This window comes from Chamaea fasciata, unplaced genomic scaffold (assembly GCF_029207755.1).
Source record: "Chamaea fasciata isolate MVZ Bird 193981 ecotype frontalis unplaced genomic scaffold, bChaFas1.0.hap1 SCAF_14, whole genome shotgun sequence".
In the NCBI taxonomy this organism is placed as follows: Eukaryota; Metazoa; Chordata; class Aves; order Passeriformes; family Sylviidae; genus Chamaea; species Chamaea fasciata.
Window position 1 is genome coordinate 18,809,446 of NW_027094099.1, and position 19,979 is coordinate 18,829,424.

At 51.4% G+C, this 19,979-nt stretch overlaps 1 protein-coding gene across 1 annotated transcript in view; it reads left to right on the top strand.

The window, feature by feature from the left end:
- The window catches only part of SMAD6 (SMAD family member 6), a 38,619-nt gene extending 19,182 nt beyond the window's left edge, over nucleotides 1–19,437 (top strand). Inside the window, exon 4 of the mRNA XM_066196215.1 lies at nucleotides 18,529–19,437. Within this exon, the coding sequence (XP_066052312.1) occupies nucleotides 18,529–19,070 (542 nt within the window). The 3' untranslated portion in view covers nucleotides 19,071–19,437. The remainder of the gene's footprint in view (nucleotides 1–18,528) is intronic.
- Nucleotides 19,438–19,979: the final 542 nt, after the last annotated feature.

A 19,979-nucleotide genomic window follows, 5' to 3' on the forward strand; every position in this document is an offset into this window, starting at 1 on the left:
TTGGATTCATTCCCTGAGCTGTGATGCAGAAAGAAATTCTCACCAATTCAGCATTTCAGAGCTTCCGAAACGAGGGTGTTTTTTTTCTGACTGACTCAACCCAGCAGGTCTGTGAGAAAGGATGGGGGGGATGAGAAAACACTTCCCTACACGTGCTGGAATTGCAGCGTGTCCCATGGAGAGCCGTGGTTGCCTTCCCCAGGTGCCACCCAGCCTGGTGGCACTCCCACAGCCAGGGGTGGGGGAAATCAGCGCCGGCTCTTTGGAAATGCAGCGACTCAGGCGCTCCCAGAGCGGTGCCTCTCTCTGTTTGAGTGAGGTCGTGGGTGTTTATTTGAGGGAAGAGCAGCTCGGCTAAACATCCTGCTTTTAAACTCAGCCCTCAGAAAGATGCCTGCAGCTATATTTGTGTGCAAGCCTCCAAGAGCTGGGCTCTGGGCAGGGATGGGGATTTGCAGGGAGGGCTTAGGAACAGCCCGCCCGCGTTTTGGGGTTTGTGCTGCACTGAAAGCTGGGATTTCCTCATCATTGCACTGGAGAGCTGCAGCACACTCCCATCGAGGTATCCAGTGTCAGGCGGGGAGCTGGGTGTCCTGCAGGGCTCTGGAAATCCCACTTCCCCAAGCAGGGGTGTTGGGAGCCCTGAGTTTTAAGTCAAAATAAAAATCGGTGGGAACTGCCAAGTTTGGGGATGGGGGCGAGTCTTGGTTTTGGGTCAAAACCCTGCTGTGGGGTTTTTTTCCCCCCACTCCTTGTTTCAATCCCAAGCACAGCCCAGCCAGAAACTTGGCTGAGCTTCCCCAGCAGAATTAGGGAGGTATTTATGTTTTGGGGGGTTTGTCAGGAAACCTGAAACAAGGTGAGTTTGGCCAAGGCTGGGCTCTGGCTGGGGCTGGAGGAGGAGCAGGACAGGGATGTGCCTGAGGGAGGGCACAAGCAGGACTTATTTTTGTAGACATTTCGTAGCAACAGGGCTAAAATAGAGTTGTTGCTCTGCCTTCTCCGTTGCTCTGGAAGGAGACCCTTTTTCTGCTGTGGTGGCTGGGATGGGGCTCTGGGCTGGGCCATCACGGGGTCCCGCAAGCTGCAGGAGAAGTTTGTGGCAGCTCTTGGTTTTAACCCTTGGTTCTGAAAGAACGGGCTCATGAATAAGAGTTTTAACTTCACCCTGCCCCGCACACCACACGTTGTGCTTCTCCAGCCCCTGACATCCTTCAGTTACGTGGGTGTAGCTTAGTGCCACCACTTGTACAACAATTCTGTGTGTGCAGGTAGAATACAGCGACGTATTTATTCTCACAATCCATTTCCAGCTGCGTTTCCCATCCGGAGTCATCCAGGCAATGACACATTACCCTTAAGATTTGAATTCCCTTAGTGAGACGTTGCTTTTGCACGTGATTAAAGACCTAATAATGTTTTGGACCATTTTGATGGTGTTCGGGTTGCAATTCTTGCACTTAATCTCAGATTAATACAGATGTCCACGTCTGAGATGGTTTTTTTTTAGATACTTAGCTGCAGCCAACAGGGAGAAAGAGCCACTTGAAGGGCACAATCCATCTTCTCTCTACAAAGCAGGGCAGATAAGTTCTGTCCCCATCATTCCTTGATGGGGGAGTGCAGGTGGGATGAGACTTGGGATGCTGTGATTTATCCTCGGATCAGCTGAGCCAGCAGAGAGGATTTGGGTGGTTGTGAGGCACTTGAAAAGAAAAAAAAAGGCTGTTTTTAAAAGAGGGAGCTGTAGGATGTTGGCCACTGGCACAACCAACAAAGTCCTCCGTGACTTCCACCAGCACCATCTCCTCTGCTCCGTGGCCGGGTTGGGAGCGTGATGTCATGGGCAGAAAATAGCCCCTGTTGTTATCAGAATAAAAGTCGGATTTTTTTTGTAATCTTGGCCTGTGCTGCTGCCCCTTCCAGCCCTCCCTCCCTGCAGGAACCTGCGAGCACACCCCCAGCCCCTTCCTGATTGTTTTTCCAGCCCCATTACGCAACCTCGAAGTTTGTTTGGATTTGCAAATTGGTCCCGAGCAGTGTCAATAGCTGGAGATACACACAGAGGGGAACGGGACTTTTATTTGGGTTTTTAGGGCCTTGGGAGTGAATGGTGCCAAAACAAATAGGGAGTTTTATCCTGGGCCGTGTTAAGCAAACAGCCCTGGGAGCTCCTGGGGAGAGGTTCAGTGGAGAGCAGCAGGGATGGAACCATCAGGGATCCCTCCACGTCCCCGTGAGCCTGGCCTGTTGTTCTTTATTCCTTAATGATGGATTTACAGGGAAATAAAGGACATGGGGGTCGGCTGGGTGACTGAGCCCAGTTATCTCCTGGCTTTGGAGACCGCGTTCTGTTTGTCGAGCTCTGTCCTGGGAGGAATTCGGATTTTCCTTCCTCTGCTACTGCTGCGTTGTCCTGCGGTAAAAACCTCACCAGAATTTCACTTTTAATTGACTCGTGGCAGGTTTATCCCCATTTATCCTGGATCTCTCCGCAGTTCCTCGAAGCTTTGTGGCAGAGCTGGGAGAGGCCAGGTCAGAGATTTCCTTGCGTTGCTGGGTTGGAGCGTTGGGCTTGGTGGTCGTATGAGTTGTACCTCCTGAAAAAGCTCAAGGACTTCAGGTTTTCCTCTTTTGGGGGATTGTTTGAGGCACTGGTGGTGGAGCCATGCTCCGTGAGCAATTCTGACTTCATCACTGGCAGCGCCCTGGAACAGCCCAAGAGCTGCTAAAAAAGACAATTTGAACCCCCAGGCCAATTGCTGTTGGTTTTCAGCTGTCTAAATGCAACCACGGTGAAGTCAGTGGAGTTACTTTGAATTTCTGGTCAGTATTTGGAGCAGAACCTGGCTGTGCCCATGTGCAGCATGGGAGGATTTATTTGTTAAAAAAAAAAAAAAAGAGGAAAATATGATGGGGATTGGAGAATAAATAGAGGGGGTGGAGAATAAGACTCAGGCTGCCCAGTTCTTCCTGATGTTTTACCATCCCGAAAGAACTTTCCCTTTGGAAAACAGGTTGCCTCAAATGGCCCTGGTGGCTTGCTGAGGGCAGTGGGTTATGACAATAAATGAAAGCCAAAAGCGCTTCTAGAAACGTAAGGAATGTGAAAATGTTTAAATGATTTAGAACCAGAAAACTTTATTTGAGCATTTAATCGAAGAACACGCTTTCATCTTTAAAACATCAGCGTTTGAACTCCCATCCAAGTTTTTTCCAGACTTTCTATGTACTTCATCATATACAGGAGCAAGCTGTGCTTTGCAAAGGGAGTAAACTTCCAGTTCCCTGATTCTGTTTGTTGTTGTTGCCCCAAACACACCTAAGTTGCTGTAGAGAGGCTGTTTTGGGGGAAAAAAATCCTAAACATGTTATTTCCTATGTCAAATAAGGTCTCATTTATTTGAAGAATGGGAGCTGGTGAGTGCTGTGTCCAAGGAAATCCCATAGATCTGGAAACCAGCCTGGATACAGATGTGTCAGTCGGCACGTGGGGGGTTTTTTCCCAGCCCAAGGGAATATTCACCTCTGGGAAGTTGATCTCCCCCAAAAAGCATCACCAGAGAGGCTGGGATGGGTGGGTGGCACTGGTTTGGTTGCAGTCTGTACTGATGAAGGGGGATGCAGGAGTGGGCTCTGATGACCTGGGCTCGACTTCAAACCTTCCACAGGCACTGAAGAAAAAAAGAAAAAAAAAAAAAACCCAACAAAAACCAAACCAAAAAAAAAACGCCATTTCATTCTTAAAACGGATGAGCGTTAGCGGATTGTTTTGGAATTACATAATTTTTCGAGCGTAAGAGCCGCTCTTTGAAGAGGGGAAAAAGAAAACCACCTCGGGGCCCCCTGCACACCCCAGCACCCACCGACCCGTCAACGGCAGATTGTTTTACCCCGTGGCAATGGCTCGGTGCACGTAACCACGCTCCCCTTTTTGGGGTGAGCCCAGGGGATCGGCCTCAGCAAGGATTTTCCTGCGATTGTGACCTCAGGGCCCCTTGGGCGCAGCATTAGCATTGGAAATGTCCCTGCTTGTGCTCCCCGAGCTGCGCCGGGGGGAGATTTATGCTTCCTAAGTACATTGTAAAAGTTTTATAAAGTGGCTTAAATATTTACACAATAAGCATTTAAGGAAACAGTTATGCCTCTAAAGGAGCTGCTGATCCTTCGGGTCCGTCAGACCGTGGACACGAGGGGTTTGTTAACTGTCTGACCTCCAGGAATTGCCTTTTTTTTTCTTCTTCTTCTTTTTTTTTTTTTTTTTCCACCTAACTGGTTTTAAGCAGGCAAACAAATGGAAACTCATACACAGGAACTTATAAATAATGTTAATGACCTGGCTTGTATCCTCAAAAGCCAGGAAATTTAGGAACACGCTGGTGTGAGCCGGCCCTTTGCTCTCTGAAGGGTGGAAAGCGTAGCCGGGAGGATTCCTTCTCCGGTGTCCCACCCATCCTTGCCCTCTGGAAGTGGGAATCCGTTCTCTGAGTCCCGTCCCTCTTGTCCCCAGTCCCTCTCCAGCTCTCCTGGAGCCCCTTTAGGTCCTGCCAGGGGCTCTGAGCTCTCCTTGGAGCCTTCCCTTCTCCAGGTGAACATTCCCAGCTCTCCCAGCCTGGCTCCAGAGCAGAGGGGCTCCCTTGGAGCATCCCCGTGGCCTCCTCCGGGATTGCTCCAGCAGCTCCACGTCCTCCTTTGCCTTGCTCTTCCCTCACCTTCCTTCCGCTCCCCAATTTCCTTCCGCAAGGCTCCAGCCATGCTGCACCTCCAGGGAGCTGCGAGGGGCCCCCCGTGCAGCTTTTATTTCTTGGCTTCACCCAGGACCAGGCTGTGGGATTGCCTGGAATTTCTCCCGTCGTGGGGACGAGCTCCATCCCACTGCACGAGCGGAACCCTAGGCTGCTTTGGGTGGGAAGGGACCCGTGAAAATCATCGGATCCAACCCCACGGGTGTGTTGAGGAAGGTGGGAAGCTCCAGCTTCAAGGAAGAGCATCCCAGACCCTTTGGATGACCGTTCCCTCTCATTCCAGACCAGCGGGGAATGGGTGGAATGGAATGGCACCCTTGGGTGGCCGGGGTGGGTGCTGTGCTCCCCTCCCCACCAGCACCCACCTCCCCTTTTCCTCGTGCTTCCTGAGGCAACTCGAGGTTGGGTTGGGGTTTTTTTTGTTTCCCTCCCGCTCGCACGGCAAACGGATGTTTAGATCCGAAAGGAAATGGGATCACTGTTTGCTCGGCTCCTCCTGGAGCAAACAGCCCTTCAAAATAACTCCCGTGGCGTAAGTGCCAGGAAAAACAGCCGAGCCAAAAACCTCGTAAGCAAATAATTGGCCTTTTTGTGAGAGGGCTCCTCTTCGGCTCCCAAGTTCGCAGATCGGAGCTGCTCTTTGCACGTTTCGTTTCGAGGTTTTGCAATTCTTCTCGAAGCAAACAGATCCAGTATGTGCCAGATGGGGAGGGGGAAGGGGGAGGGTTTACTGATCCCTCAGTGCTGCTTCCAGGTGATTCTCCCGGGACACGCAGAGCTTTTGGGTGGGAAACTGGGATTCTGGAGCTCAAATCTGCGCCCTGAGTGCTGGGTGTGGCCCTGGAGGAGGTGTCCCCAGAACGGTGCCCTCAGGGTGTCCTGTCCCTGTCCCTGCTCCTGCAGGGATGGCTCCTGCAGGGCCCTTGGCCGGGGCTGTGGGAAGAGCTCAGCTTCCCCACACAGCCCAGCCCAGCCTGCCTGAGTCACCCCGGGCAGGGAAAGCTCTCAGCAGGTTGGGAAAACCAGCTGGAAACTCCCTGCCTGCCCCAGGGCTGAGCTTTGCCCCAAAGCTGCACCCTCCTTTTGGGAAAAAAACCGGAGCCACCACCACCCTGAAACAGAGGAGAGGCCAGAAGAGGTGCCCAGGGTGAGCACTGCACACCCTGTGCCTCCGGGGATTTCTTTGGGATACAGGAGCCCAATCCCAATACCCGCGGAGGGGATGGGGTGGGCGCTGGGCTCGTGCAGGGGAGCAGGATGTGTCTAAAACGCACCAAGTGATGAAATGTCACCCAGCCTGAGCTGGTTCTCAGCTCCACAGCCCACCTCATCCCGGATTTCAGCTGCTCAGCTTCCAGGGAAAAGGGGTGGAAGCTCACTGGGGTGTCCCTGAGCTCCCCGAGGGATTTATGGACACCCTCACCCATCACCCGGCAGCATCCAGGTGCCGCTGTGCTGGAGAATCCTGAATTTTAGATCTGACACAGAGGATGGAGAGGTGGGAGCGTGTCCTGCTCCCTCCTCATCTCCCTGTGGAAAAACTCGTTTGGGTAACGACTGCAGACACTGAGGTGAGGTACAAGGGGGAGCAGGTACTTTTTTTTAACCTTTCTTTTTATTTTTTTTTTCCTTTGGAAATGCAGCCTCTCACAGCCATGCTGTCACAGTTAAAATAAGGTTTAAATTACAGGGCTGGCTGTGGCTTTTTCCCTTTCTTTCAGAATTTTTGCCAACTTGCAATTTACTTAATGAAATCCTGCTATTTCGTTTAACGGGGATATTTTTTGCAGATGTTGATTTAACCCAGCTTTATAAAATATGTGAACTGTGCAGTTTCTTTCCTATTTTTAACAATTTAAAGATTCTAGCGCAGAACTCGAGGGAGTTTATAGCACCGATATTTACAACACCAATATCTGTTTGTACCGTGCAAGAGTGGGGTTGGACAGTGAGGTTTCCACATCGTCCAGAGCCCCGTCAGAAACGGTGTGAAACGCTGCAATAACGGGCAAAAATTACCCAGAGCGAGAATTTGCCTTGCTCGTTGGAGCTTTGTGAACGTATTTCTGGAAAAGTATCCGACCCTGGTTTTACAACCAGTTACTCTTCAGGGTTTTTGCAGGGGGATTCTCTGCATCCGTGTGGATTCTTTATATGTGTGATATACATGGAATGAGGAAAAGAAAAAATGGGGCTGGTTTTGGCTGGTGACAAGCTGCCTGGTTTGTTGGGTTTTTTTCATGTGTAATGCCTGGTGTTTCCCCCAGTGTTCCTTACTTTTATTTTTCAAAACGGATTTCCCTGGAGGGAGGGGAGGAATCTGATATTTCTCCTCCTGAGTGGAGGGAGTGCAGTGTCGAACTCATTATCCCTGAGGATGCCTTCACGTGCTCCCTTAATCTCCCTGGCCTTGATGTACAAAGAGCCCGACCTGCTCCCCTTCCTCTCCTTCCCCTTTTTCCTCTCCGTGGGAAGGTCGTTTATTTATTTGGTGCTTCTTTTGCAGTTCCTGAGCTCAGCCTTTGCTTTCAGCCCCAAAACAGCTCGTGGAGGAGTTGCAGCCACAAAGCCTGCTGGGACCAGTCCTGCAAATGTTGTTTTTTAGCTTGAAAATTCAGCTCCCAAGAAAAGATAAGAGCTTGTCCTAGAAAGGTGGGAGAGTTTTTAATCCAAAATTTTACATGTTGTAACTCAGGACACAGGGAATGGCTTCCCACTGCCAGAGGCCAGGGATAAATGGGATACACTGGAGAAATTCTTCCCTGTGAGGGTGGCAGGCCCTGGCACAGATTTCCCAAAGAAGCTGTGGCTGCCCCTAAATCCCTGGAAGTGTCCAAGGCCAGGTTGGACAGGGCTGGGAGCACCCTGGGATGGTGGAAGGTGTCCCTGCCCATGGGAGAAGTTGGAATGGGATGAGCTTAAAGGTCCCTTCCAACCCAAACCATTCTGTGATAACTCATGAATCCTTTTCTCCTAGAACATCCCAAAGTTGTCTGGGATTCGTATTAGTGCAGCAGGACAGGATGTATTCCACGGAGTTCTCTGTGTATTTTGGCATTTTCCTATTTCCCCCCCCCCCCTTTTTCTTTTTTTTGAAGAAACTGTGGTTTGTAGAAATGAAAACAAGTCCTTCTTGGCCAGGGAGGGTAATTGGTGTGAGTCAGCTCCAGCCTCCGTGGGCAAGTACAGCGTGAGGAATTTGGTCACCTGGGAGGGGACACTGGAAGATGGGGACTCGGAGAGGCCACACGTTGCTGCCTCCCTGGTGCTCTCCAGTGCGGTGGGTTTCATGCAAATACGTTGATTTTTCACCCCCCACCCCTGCTTCACACCGATTTTCTTGCTGTTTGCCTGCACTTTAATAGGTTTTACAGCACCATTCCGGGGAGGATAAAAACGTGACAGTTGGGCTCAGTGGTTTTTAGAGTTACAGCTGTAACAATTCTAAGGAAAGACGTTTGATCTCCAGGGATGATCTTGTCCCAGGTTAGCAGAAGCGTGTGCTCTGTGCATCCCCTTCTCTGAGCTGCTGATCTGCTGATTTTCCAGAAGAAGGGCCCCTCCATGGCACACAAATGGCACAGGGGCTGTTCTCCTGCAGCTCTGCGGGGGATGCCAGCACGGCATCCTGTGGATGTGAGGGACCAACCCTGGGGCTTAAATCCCGAGTTGCTGAAGTCATTGTTTAGTCTTTGCTTGAAGTGGGAGTAAGAGCCCGTGGATGCCGGCCACGAGCAGTTGGGAGTGGAGGGAGCTGAGCTGCCCGCTCGCAGCGAGGGCTGGGGCGGCCCCAGCGACGTTTACACACCGACACATGGAGCAGCTGTCGGGAAAATCTGGCGCGTGTGGGTGCCCACGCAGCCCTGGGCACAGAGGAGGAGGGCAGGAGCCATCCCTGTGCTCCCGTCCACCTCTCCTCGGTGGGATTCCTGCACCAGGCCCTTCCCCTGCTCACCCCAATCCCATCATCCCGGCTTTTCCAATCCCTCTCATCGGGCAGGAACCCCGAGACCTCCCCCGTGCACGTTGAGCCTTTCAGCATGACCAGCTTGGCAGGGACACAGGAGGGATTTGTTTCCTTGCAAAGGCCACGCTGGCACCCCAAATCCTTTAATTCCCTGTAAAACTCCTGCAAATCTGCCACGAGCGAGGACTTGCAGGAGCCGTGGGCGTCGTGACACGCGGGGGCAGCCCCGCAGCCCTGGCTCCCGTCTCGAGGTGCCTGAGCAGACAGAGAGGCTCTGGAGAGCTTTATCAGGAGCAGGATCTTGGGTTCTGGCCAGGGAGAACAAAGCCTGAATTCCCGTTGCACTCTCAGCCCCTGTCTGCTTCCCATAGATGTGAGGGCACCGATGCCATGCTGGGGAAAAAAGCGCCTTTTTTTTGGGATTATTGGGAGGGAATTGTCAGATGAGGGGGAGGTTTCAGCTGGAGCCCTTTTGGAGGGAGGGTTGGGTTGGAACAGAGGACCCACAGCCGGTCTGGGGTCTGGGATGAGCCCTCTGGCACAGGGTTGGGTTGAAAGGCAGAGTTCCCAAGCTGAGGTCTCGTGTGTGCCCAGCACTGGACTCCACACCCAGCCAGCCGAGGAGGAGCAAAGCAGCTCGTTCCCAGATTTTATGGAGAAAAATATTTGTTGGGCTGCTTCTTGTGGCCCCCTCGGGGAGCCTCCTCTGTCACAGGTTGTTTCCCAGGTCAGGGGTGGTTTCCTAAAGCTTTCCCAGTCCTTGATGCTCGCAGTGGTGTTGGCATGGAGATGACAGAGGTGTGCCCTCGAAGGTGCCACTGTGAGAAATCAGGGTGGCTTTGGGGTTTTTCAGCCCATTTGCTGCTCCTCAAGTCACCTCTGGAAGCCATCAGTTCGTTCCCAGGAGTAAATCCCGTGGAGGTGTGAGAACAGGGAGAAGCTCATGCTCGAAATGGGAATGGCTGGGGCTGGAGCATGGTGCAGACTCTCAAAATACTCTCAAAATACATCTGATGGTGGTGTTTTTGTTGGGTATTGCTTTGGGTTTCCTCCCAGGGAGGCAGCTCCACTCATTTCTGGTTAGGGAACTAAAGAGCTGCTGCAGCCACAGCCTGCTCAGGGTCCTGTGTCTTGTCCGAGCTCCCAGGCCCAAAGTTCCCATTTTCCTGGTGTTTTGGGAAGTGGATTTTCTGTGATCAGCTGGGACGTCTGAAGGAGACCTCATGAAGGGGAGGCTGAGCATTCCCCTCTGGAAATGGGAAATTTGGGATGTTCCTGGGGGCAGCTGAGCTGTAATTTGGGGTTGGGCTGTGCCAGGAGGTGGTGATGGGCTGCCTGGCCTTTGGAGGACAGGAGGAGCTCAGTGCCCACGGTTTATCCAACAACTGGGTATAAAAAGCAGCCAGTGCTGGCTCCGTGGTCCTGCTGCTGCTGGGGACACCCTGATATTCCTAAGAAGCGTGGGAAATGAGGATTCTCAAGCAGCATCTTTGCAGCCTCTTCGTTTTCCATCCTCACCAACTCGGCCTCTGGCTTCCAAAACATCTCCAGCCCCTCAGTACCCTCAGTTTCAGGAGAAACCCCTTCCTTGGAGATCTTTTCCAAGGTTAATGGTTCAGGATGAGTGCTGGTGTGAAGCGGCAGGGTTTGGTTTGGTGCAGCCAAAGCCTCTGGCCCGTCCTCCCCTCGGCTGAGGAGATTCCCAGGCTCGGCTCCAGCGCCCCAACGTGCTCTTCCCGAGCGGCGCGATGGAGGCGGGAAGGGGTGTTATTCCTGTTTCTCTTCTGAGGGACCTACTAATTAGCTGCTGCTTTTAAAAAGCCTTTGAAGCTCTTCAGCCGAAACTTCTCTGGGAGCGAAAACTATGATTATTTATATTTATCCCATCTCCCAGAGCCCGGGCCCCCGCCGCGGGATTGCTCCGCCGTGCCGCGGCTCCGGCCGCCGGGGCGGATTGTCCCGCTCCCCCAGGGGATCCTGACAGCACCTAGAGCTGCTCTGCCAAGCCAGAACGCCTTCCAGAGGTGGATGAGAGCCCGGGAGATCCCATTTGGCCATCCCAAGCCGTGCCCATCCCACTGGGATGTGGTTGGCGTGGTTGGGATTGCAGCCCCCGCATTGATGAGCGGCGGCGGCGTGGGGAAAGGAGCCTTGGACATCCCAGCAGTGGCTGGAAGGGAGTTCTGCCATCCCGGGATTGATGGGGTGATTTATCCCAGATTTCTCAGCGTTTCTCGGGCTCTGGGGGAACGAAAAAAGGGTTTGCACACATAGTTGGGTGGAGGACCTGAAAATGTGTAAGTTCTCGGTGTAAAAGTGGGAAAAAAGGGGGTTTTCTCCCCCGTTTTTGTCCCAGCTTGCCCAAGAGGGCACTTGGGGATGAACCTTCTCCCCTGTCAAAGGGGAACCTTCTCCCCGGATGCTCTGGAGCTGGTGCCTTGCCAGGAGCAGGCAGAAGGAAAAGCCAATCTGAAGATTTCCATCCAACCTCCGCATTTTACAGAAAACCAAACAGCGGGGACCTTCCCTTGCCCGACCTTTCCTCCGTGGGTTTTTTTTTTCACCGGCTGGTTTTTCTCTCCATTTTCCAGCCGGTTGGGGCACAGGGGGTTGGACACTCATGGAGATGCCGAGCACGACCCCAGGATTTTGCCGGGTTTGGGTTGATCCAGGGCTGGTTTCCAAGAGGGAAGAAGTCCCAGGCAGGCTGCGGTTGATGACAGGTCTGACGCTCTCAGAAGTGGCAGCCAAGGTGGGCGGTGACGTTCGGGGCTCCTTTTGAAGCTCTATTTACATGGTTGTGTTCCCTCGGACGTGCCAGGTGTAACGCAGGTACCTGCACGGCCCAGGGGCTGGAAAAGCCAGGGATGGGCCTGAAAGCTCTCTGAGCAAGACGAGCTGAGGTTAATGGAGGCTCCAAAAACATTTTTGAAAACGTCACCTGAATCTCTGAAATCTTTGGCATTTAGAAGGAAAAATGTCAGTGAAAAATACCCCGAGTTGGGTTTTTCCACTTTTCACCCTTGGCTGAAAAGTCTTTTCTAAAACAGGGGAGCTGGTGGGGGGGAAAACCCTGCTAAAATACCTTAAATTCTTGTTCTGGACTGTGGATTTAATGGCCAGGGAAGGTCCATTAGAAACAAACTCCTTGAGTTTAGCTTGAAAATAAGCTAACTGATGATGACTTCCAAATTTCCGGGCAGAACTAGACATGGCATGTGTTTTGCTTTGAAGGATATTAAAAAAAAAAAAAAAAAAAAAAATTAGCATGAGCTGATGATTTTGCAGAGTGGTTTCTTTTATGCAGAGAAAATTGTTTTCATCCTCATTCTTGGCATTGGCTCCTTGTCCTGTGTTGCTTTTGTTTCTTGGGCTGCCATGGAAATGTCCCCCTTTCCCCCCAGGCCTCTCCACACACCTCTTGCACCAGCTCTGGTGCTCGTCAGACCCTTTTTTTTTGAACTAATTTAATTAATTAACCCAGCGCAAGTGTTCTTCGGAGTTAATCATCTCCTGGGCTAACAAATTAAATCTGCTGGCAGAGGAGGCCGGGGAGCAGCAGAGCTCTGCTCCAAGGGAAAGGCTGGAAGAGGAGGAGGAGGGTGGATGTGGTGGCAGGGAGGTCTCTTCTCAGCTGTCTTTCCATAGTTTTTACGGGATAAATATTATATGGGATAAATAAATATTATATGGGATAACTGGTGTCCATTGGCTGCCCAACAGCCACGTCCAGCACGAGGAATGTCTTGTGAGGGTGGAGGAGTTGGGACCCGGCAGTGACACCAGATTAATGACAACATAAAATCACATTCTTGCTTTACAGTAGAGGTGGGAGCTGGGCTGAATCCTTGCATTCAGTGGAGTCAAGCAGAAATCTGGGAGAGGGTTGGATGCTGTGCTGGCTGTCCCTGTGGCTGACCTTGGCCATCAGCTGGGCAGCTGCTGACCACCTTCAGGGCCTCTGTGATCCAGGGAGAAGCTTTTCTTGGTGAAAGCTGGGACATTAAAGGACCCTCTTGATGCTGGGCTTTAAGGAGAATGTCCAGGAGGAAGAACCAGGGCTGCTCATCCTGCTGCTTGCACCCACCTGCCTTTTCCCCTCAAGACCCCATTGTCCTGCCACAACAGCAGCTTCCTGCTTCCCTGGAGACCCACTGAACTGTCCAGTCCTCAGCAGGATTTTCACATGGAGAGAAGCCCCTGCCCAGCCTCCTGTGTCTGTTCCCTGCTGGGATTGGGATGTTGCCCTAAATACACACAGCGGGGCCAGCACTGGGGCTGGTGGGACCCCAGCAAGGGTCACCGACCCCTCCGAGGTGCCCTCAGAGCCCCAGCCAGCTCCCAGTGAGGATGGGCAGCCAGAAGGTGCCTGGTTTGTGTCCCCAGAGGGGCCACCCCCGTGCTGGGGACAGCTCTCAGCCTCTCCCCAGCCCAGGGGGCCGTGCTGGGCTTGGTGCTGCTGGCAGGGGGGCTCTGGGGGGCACAGCGATGCGTTCCAGCTGAAACTTGTAAGGCAGAGGTATTCCAAGTATATTGGCTTAAAGAAAATGGTTGTGAGCTTTGCTGGGGCAGATTGACAATTAAATTCTTTTTTTTTTTTTCTTTTTTTTGCAGGGCCATAAAAATTCCATTTCTGCTGTGGAAAGTTTTAACCCCTTCCTCACCCCGGTGCTTGTTTCCAGGGGTATTAACGGGGGATTATTTTAACTGATGGCTCCCCAGTGAACTGTTAATAGATTTGAGTGGGGGAAATGTGTGTGTTCTTTGTGCTGGGCGTTTTTATCAGGACCTTGTTCACGGTGACCTGTGTATGGCTGTAGCCTTCCAGCTTCCCTGCTCCTGCGTGTTGGGCAGCGTAAATACAGATCTGTGCTGCGGCAGAGGGGAGGAAAATGACTGAGAATGGCTCTAATAGGCCAAAAGTGGGATAAAACTGAATGGGAAGATGTTGAGGGAGGATGTAACTGAGTGGCCAGTGGAGTGAGAGGCTGCCCTGTGACACTGGAGTACAGGAGGGAAGGACATGGAAATGGTTGGGGGACTTTTGAACATCCTGCTTCATTTCCAGGTTGCCCAGGTGTGCATTCAAGTCCCCGTCACATCTGGAGAGTGCAGTGGTTTGTTTTTCATGCGCATGGTCTTCCCTATGGGCACCTCTTAGACGTGTTTTGAGCAGCTCTTCCTTGCAGCCATGTACTGAAGGGGCCGTTTGACCTGCTGAGGAGAGGTTTGGTGACTTTGGAGAAGCCAAAGAGTGAATCAGAGCCATTTTATTTCACGTGTTTCGTGATCTGCCCATGTTTTCCATCCTGCTTTTAAGTGCAACATCAAGCAAGTGGGACTGTGCAGCGTTTTGTTTTGGAAAAAAGCATCTTTCTTTTCTCTTTTAAAGCACTCCTTTGAACTTCACTGGCGTACAAACGCTGTCAAATCACAAATAGTCTCAAACCTCAAGTTATTTTCTTTACCTCCACGCTCTGCAGGGAGCGACAGCAGCAGCGCTGCTTCACCCGGGGAGGATTTACAGTGTTTGCTCTCTGCATTTATTCCCAGCCCCAGATTCCTTTTGCCTGAGCCACGCCAGGAACCTTTTCCCTTTAAATCCTGGGTTCGATCCTCCTCTATCTTGCTCCTTTATCTCGAATTGTGATTCTGCGAATTGTTTGGATTCGCTCTGGGATGTGCTTGGAGGCATCGCCACCGCGGAGGAAGCAGCAATGCAGAGGGAAGGAGCGAACACCAGGCAGAGTTTCAGCCCCTCCATCTGCTGGATGAAGGTGGCTTTGATGGAGGAGATAGCCCTGACGCCAGCCCCTCTGGAGCTGCTACAAGTTGTAGCTGCCTTACAATGATAGTTGTTAAAAAAACCCGTCCTGTACCACTGCGGGACTCAAATATTTTCCTTTCTTCAAAAAGAACGTTAACAAGCCCGCCTCTGTTCCAGCAGAAGTGGGAAGGGTGGGGGGGGGGGGAAAAAAAAAAAAACCCAGAACAAAAAGTGGATTTTCTTGTCTGTGCATAAAGGGCAGCATGGAGAAAAAAAAAGAAAAAAAAAAAAGAGGAGGGAAAAGTGGAATATTTATTTAAAAGGCAGAGGAGGAGGTGGTGGAGTGCCGGCCGCCCCTGCTCTCCGCAGAGTGGTAGTGGCTAATAGCTGGAGGCGAAACTAATACTTGGCAGGGGATGAGACACAGCACAGGCCCCCCTGATTTGGGGGCTTGCTGAAGTGCTTGTTTTATGTCAGGGCCGCGGGATGAGTTCATCTTTGCAGGAATTGGTTGAGCGCACTGGGAGATAAAAGGAGGGAGAGGAACCCACCGTGGTTGGGAGAGGGACCCTGGGACAGCTTCCTGCAGGCAGGGGCTGCTCAGATGAGCCTTGAACTGTTCCCCTCCCAGGGGTTTGTTTCCCTGTGGGTTGTTGCTTTCTTTTGGATTTTAAAGACTTTCCTCTCCCCTGGCCAGAAAAAGCGGGTTGAAAGGAAACTTCTCTCTTCTTGAGGTGCGGCTAAAACTCACGTCCTCGCCCGTTTGAAGGAGCACAGGGCACCTCCAGGGGTGCTGTGAGCTGGCAGAGCTGGCACTGCCAGGCAGGAGCTGTGGGATGACGGAGATGAGGAGCACCTTGGCAGGGGGATGCATTCCTGGATGGATGGAGTGAAGTTCCAGCCGTAAATCGCATGGAAGTGCTTTGAACAAAGCTGTTTCAGATGCATGTGAAAAGCCCTTCTCCTGTTTTCATGGATGATTTTGCTTAGATATTTCCCAGTTCCTGGAAAGCAGAGATGGCACCAGGGCTGTTGGCACCTCCAGCAAAATATTTTTGTAAGGGCAGGCACTGTTCTCCTCTGGCTTTACTTGCCCCCCCTCGTGTATTAATTTGCAATAAATCATGAGAAACTCCTATTTAAATGTTTATTGCTGGCTGTTCCCCTGATTAATGGAGCTGCTGGGGACACTGGAGGTTTGAAGTCATCCCATCCTTAATCTGTAAGGGAAATGCAGGGGCTGAGCAGTAGTTTCTCAAAAAATGTAATAACAAAACCAACATATAGCTAATGGGCATGGAGGGCTTTGAGGAGGTTGGGAGGTTAAACAGATGCAGAGCTCAGTAATTGCTACCAGCCTCCGGCCCCGGCACATGAAAGGCCCTGAGCTGGTCTGTAGCCCCCAGATCACTTGAGTGGGACAACAGCAAAGCTCAGTGTTTGGGGAGATCTTTGGAGAGGCATTGGGAGCATCTGTAGGATGTCCCAGAGGGGAAAAATGACTGAAAACCGGATGCTGTGGAAGATGGATGGGTGTCTGAGCACCCTGGTTTGGTGGAATTTGTCCCTTTGGATGGCAGGGGGATGGGCTGAGATGGTGTCCCCAAAAATGTGAGCTCGGGTGGGTGAAGACTGATGTGATCCCCCCCAAAAATGTGAGCTGTGGTGGGTGAAGGGGAAGAGACTGACGTGATCCCCCCAAAAAATGTGAGCTGTGGTGGGTGAAGGGGAAGAGACTGACGTGATCGCCCCAAAAAATGTGAGCTGTGGTGGGTAAGGGGGAAGAGACTGATGTGATCCCCCCAAAAATGTGGCCTGTGGTGGGTGAGGGGGAAGAGACTGACGTGATCCCCCCAAAAATGTGGCCTGTGGTGGGTGAGGGGGAAGAGACTGATGTGATCCCCCCAAAAATGTGAGCTGTGGTGGGTGAAGGGGAAGAGACTGATGTGACCCCCCCAAAAATGTGGCCTGTGGTGGGTGAAGGGGCTGCTTCAGGCTGATGAGCATTGCACAGCAAAGGGCATCCTGCTGCCTCCCCGCCTGCCCCGTCACCCCCTCCCCCATGGCCCTCCCCTTAAATTTGTATAGTTACAACTCCAGTTAAACTCCAACAAAGCCGCTTAATTCAAAGCTGGTTAATGGGGAGGGGAGCCGGGTCCCCTCCGGGGTAATCTGAGCCTGAAAAGAAGCGGGGGCTGGAGGGCTGTGCCTGAAATCCCCCGTGTCAATGGGGGCTCTGGAGCAAAATAATGGCATCACCCCGTGGGCGAGTTAATGGGACATGATGGCACGGAGGCACCGGGGTCAGCAGGCCGCGGGCACGTGAGGGATTGTCAGGGAGCTTAATGCCTGAGCCTTGCTGGAAACTCCACGGCGCTTTTCTGGTGTGGTAGGAGCAGGAGTGATGTTCAGCAAGTGGTTAATTCGCCTTCTTTTGGGGCTCCTTCTTTTTTCCTGTCTCCCTTCTGGAGACATCGTAAATTCTGGAGGCATCATAGATTAAACAGATTTCTGGCAGCCCGCGTCCCTCCCGTCTCCCCCGAATGTAATTCCTAGAAAGAAGAGACGTTTCTCATTGTCTGGAGAGAGCTGCAATGGGTTTTTAGAAGGACATGTATAGCTCATAGCAGCTACTCCCCCTTGGCATGAAACACTTCCTCAGATTTCATGTTCCCTGTGGGAACATCAGCGTCGCTGTCGGAGAGCGTTACACAGAGGAGACACCCGGCGGGTCACTCATCCGGCACGTCCTGGACGTCCCCTGGGGTCAGCCCGGCTCAAACTGGGCTTGGAAAGTGGGGCCGCGGAGCACAGCGGTGCTGGGGAGCCACCAGATACTGGGGACAACACTCAAGATACTGGGACAGTGTCCCCACGGGCTCCGGTGGGAGGAATGCAAATATTCCTGAGGACACGCGGGCCCAGCTGCTGGATGGAGGGTTGGACATTAAATTATAGAGAGAGATGTGTTGAGCTGAGAGAGAGGATGGGTGTCCTGTGGGGTCTCCAGCCTGGGCTTGAGCCACTAGTCTTGGTGACATTTGACATAGCTGAAGGCAGGATTTGGGTTGAAGGTGGACTTTGGGTTGAGCACACATTTTAGGTTGGGCACAAATTTTGGGTTAAACAGAACTTCTGAGGTGAACACAAACTTTGGGTTAAGTACAAGTTTGGATTGAGCACAAATACAGGACTGAACACGAAGTTAGTGTTGAGCGCAAGTTTTGGGTTGAGCACGAACTTTGGGTTAAATACAGGTGTGGGTCGAACATGGAGTTTATGTTGAACACAGGTTTTAGGTGGAGCATGAACTTTGGGTTAAATTCCAGTTTTGGCTTGAAGACAAGTTTTGGGTTGAGTGAAATTTGTGTTGAACACAAGTTTTGAATTGAGCGTGAAATTCGTGTCGAACACAACTTTTGGGTTGAGCACCTTCTTTGGGTTGGATACTAATTTTGGGAAGAGCGTGAAATTTGTGTTGAACACAAGTTTGGTGTTGAGCACCATCTTTGGGTTGAACACCTTTGGGTTGGATACTAATTGTGAGAAGAGCATGAAATGTGTGTTGAACACAAGTTTTGTGTTGAGCACCATCTTTGGGTTGAACATGAAGTTTGTGTTGAACACAAGTTTTGGGCTGAGCACTGTCTTTGGGTTGAACACAAATTTTGGGAAGAGCATGACATTTGTGTTGAATACCAATTTTGGGTTGAGCACCGTCTTTGGGTTGAACACAAATTTTGGGAAGAGCATGACATTTGTGTTGAATACCAATTTTGGGTTGAGCACCGTCTTTGGGTTGAACACAAATTTTGGGAAGAGCATGACATTTGTGTTGAATACCAATTTTGGGTTGAGCACCGTCTTTGGGTTGAACATGAAGTTTGTGTTGAACATGAAGTTTGTGTTGAACACAAGGGTCGGGGTTGAGCACAAGTTCAAGCTCTGACTGAGCAAAGCTGACGGGTGGGAGGAGCTGTTTCCCAGCCTCCATCCCCATGGTTTCCCAGGTGGTCCCAGCACTCCTGACTCCCTCTCTGTCCCCGCAGACGCCAGCACGTCGCCCGACGCCGTGAAGAGGAGCCATTGGTGCAACGTGGCCTACTGGGAGCACCGGACGCGCGTGGGCCGCCTCTACACAGTGTACGAACAGTCTGTCAGTATCTTCTACGACCTACCTCAAGGAAACGGCTTCTGCCTCGGACAGCTCAACCTGGACAACAGGAGCGAGACTGTGAGAAGGACTCGAAGTAAAATCGGCTACGGGATTTTACTGAGCAAGGAACCGGACGGGGTGTGGGCCTACAACCGCAGCGAGCATCCCATCTTCGTCAACTCCCCGACACTGGACATCCCCAACTGCAGGACCCTGATCGTGCGCAAGGTGATGCCGGGCTACTCCATCAAGGTGTTTGACTACGAGAAGTCCTGCCTGCTGCAGCACACGGCCGAGCTGGATTATGCAGACGGGCCCTACGATCCCAACAGCGTCCGCATCAGCTTCGCCAAGGGCTGGGGGCCTTGTTATTCCAGACAGTTCATCACCTCGTGTCCTTGTTGGCTGGAGATCTTACTCAGCAACAACCGATAACGGTCAGCCTCTGACAAAAACGACGACGACAACAAAACACAAACACACACGCAGAAAAGTAAAAACAAAAAAAAAAACCCAAAAAAAAAAAAAAAAAAAGAAGAGAGGAAAAAAAAAAAAAAAAGACACAGACTATCCCAAATATCATCTACCTAGATTTAATATAAAGTTTTATATATTATATGAAAATATATATTATACTTGTAATTATGGAGTCATTTTTACAATGTAATTATTTATGTATGGTGCAATGTGTATATGGACAAAAAACGGAAAATGCACTTTGGCTTATATAATTCTTTCAATACAGATTTTTTAAGAAAAAAAAACCAACCAAAAAAAAAAAAAAAAAAACCAACCCCAAAAATTATACAGCAAAAATAGGAGAAAGCCCTAATTTTGATGTATGGTTTTTTGAAATATTATTAATACCCAGACAAAAAGCTAATACCAGTCACTCATTGATAATAAAGTATTCGCATTATGGGGGGGGATTTGTCTTTTTTCTTCCCCCCCCCGCCCCCCCAAGCTGAAGCTGGCAGCAGTCAGGAGGGTTCCAGGGGGCAGCTGCTGTCTCCCATCTCAGCCAGGATCCTGGAAAACCAATAAATGAGTTGGAAGGCTTGCAGCTGGCTCCAAGGGGAGGGTGAGTGAGGCCTTTTGGAGAGCCAGGGAGCACTGGGAGGAGATGAGAGGAAGATCTGTAGCTCTTCTCACTCAGGGCTGTCTGACCTCTCTGATAACACAGAGCATGGTGGGAGCGTGGTGAGGATGAGGGTGCACGTCCATGTTTGTGCAGATTAATCTTCATCACTGCTAATCGGTGGGTCTTGGGGGAAAGCAGAACATTCCATGGCCGCAAAGCTGTGCCCAGCAGGACCAGTTTGGATTTTCAGCCTTACCCCGGGG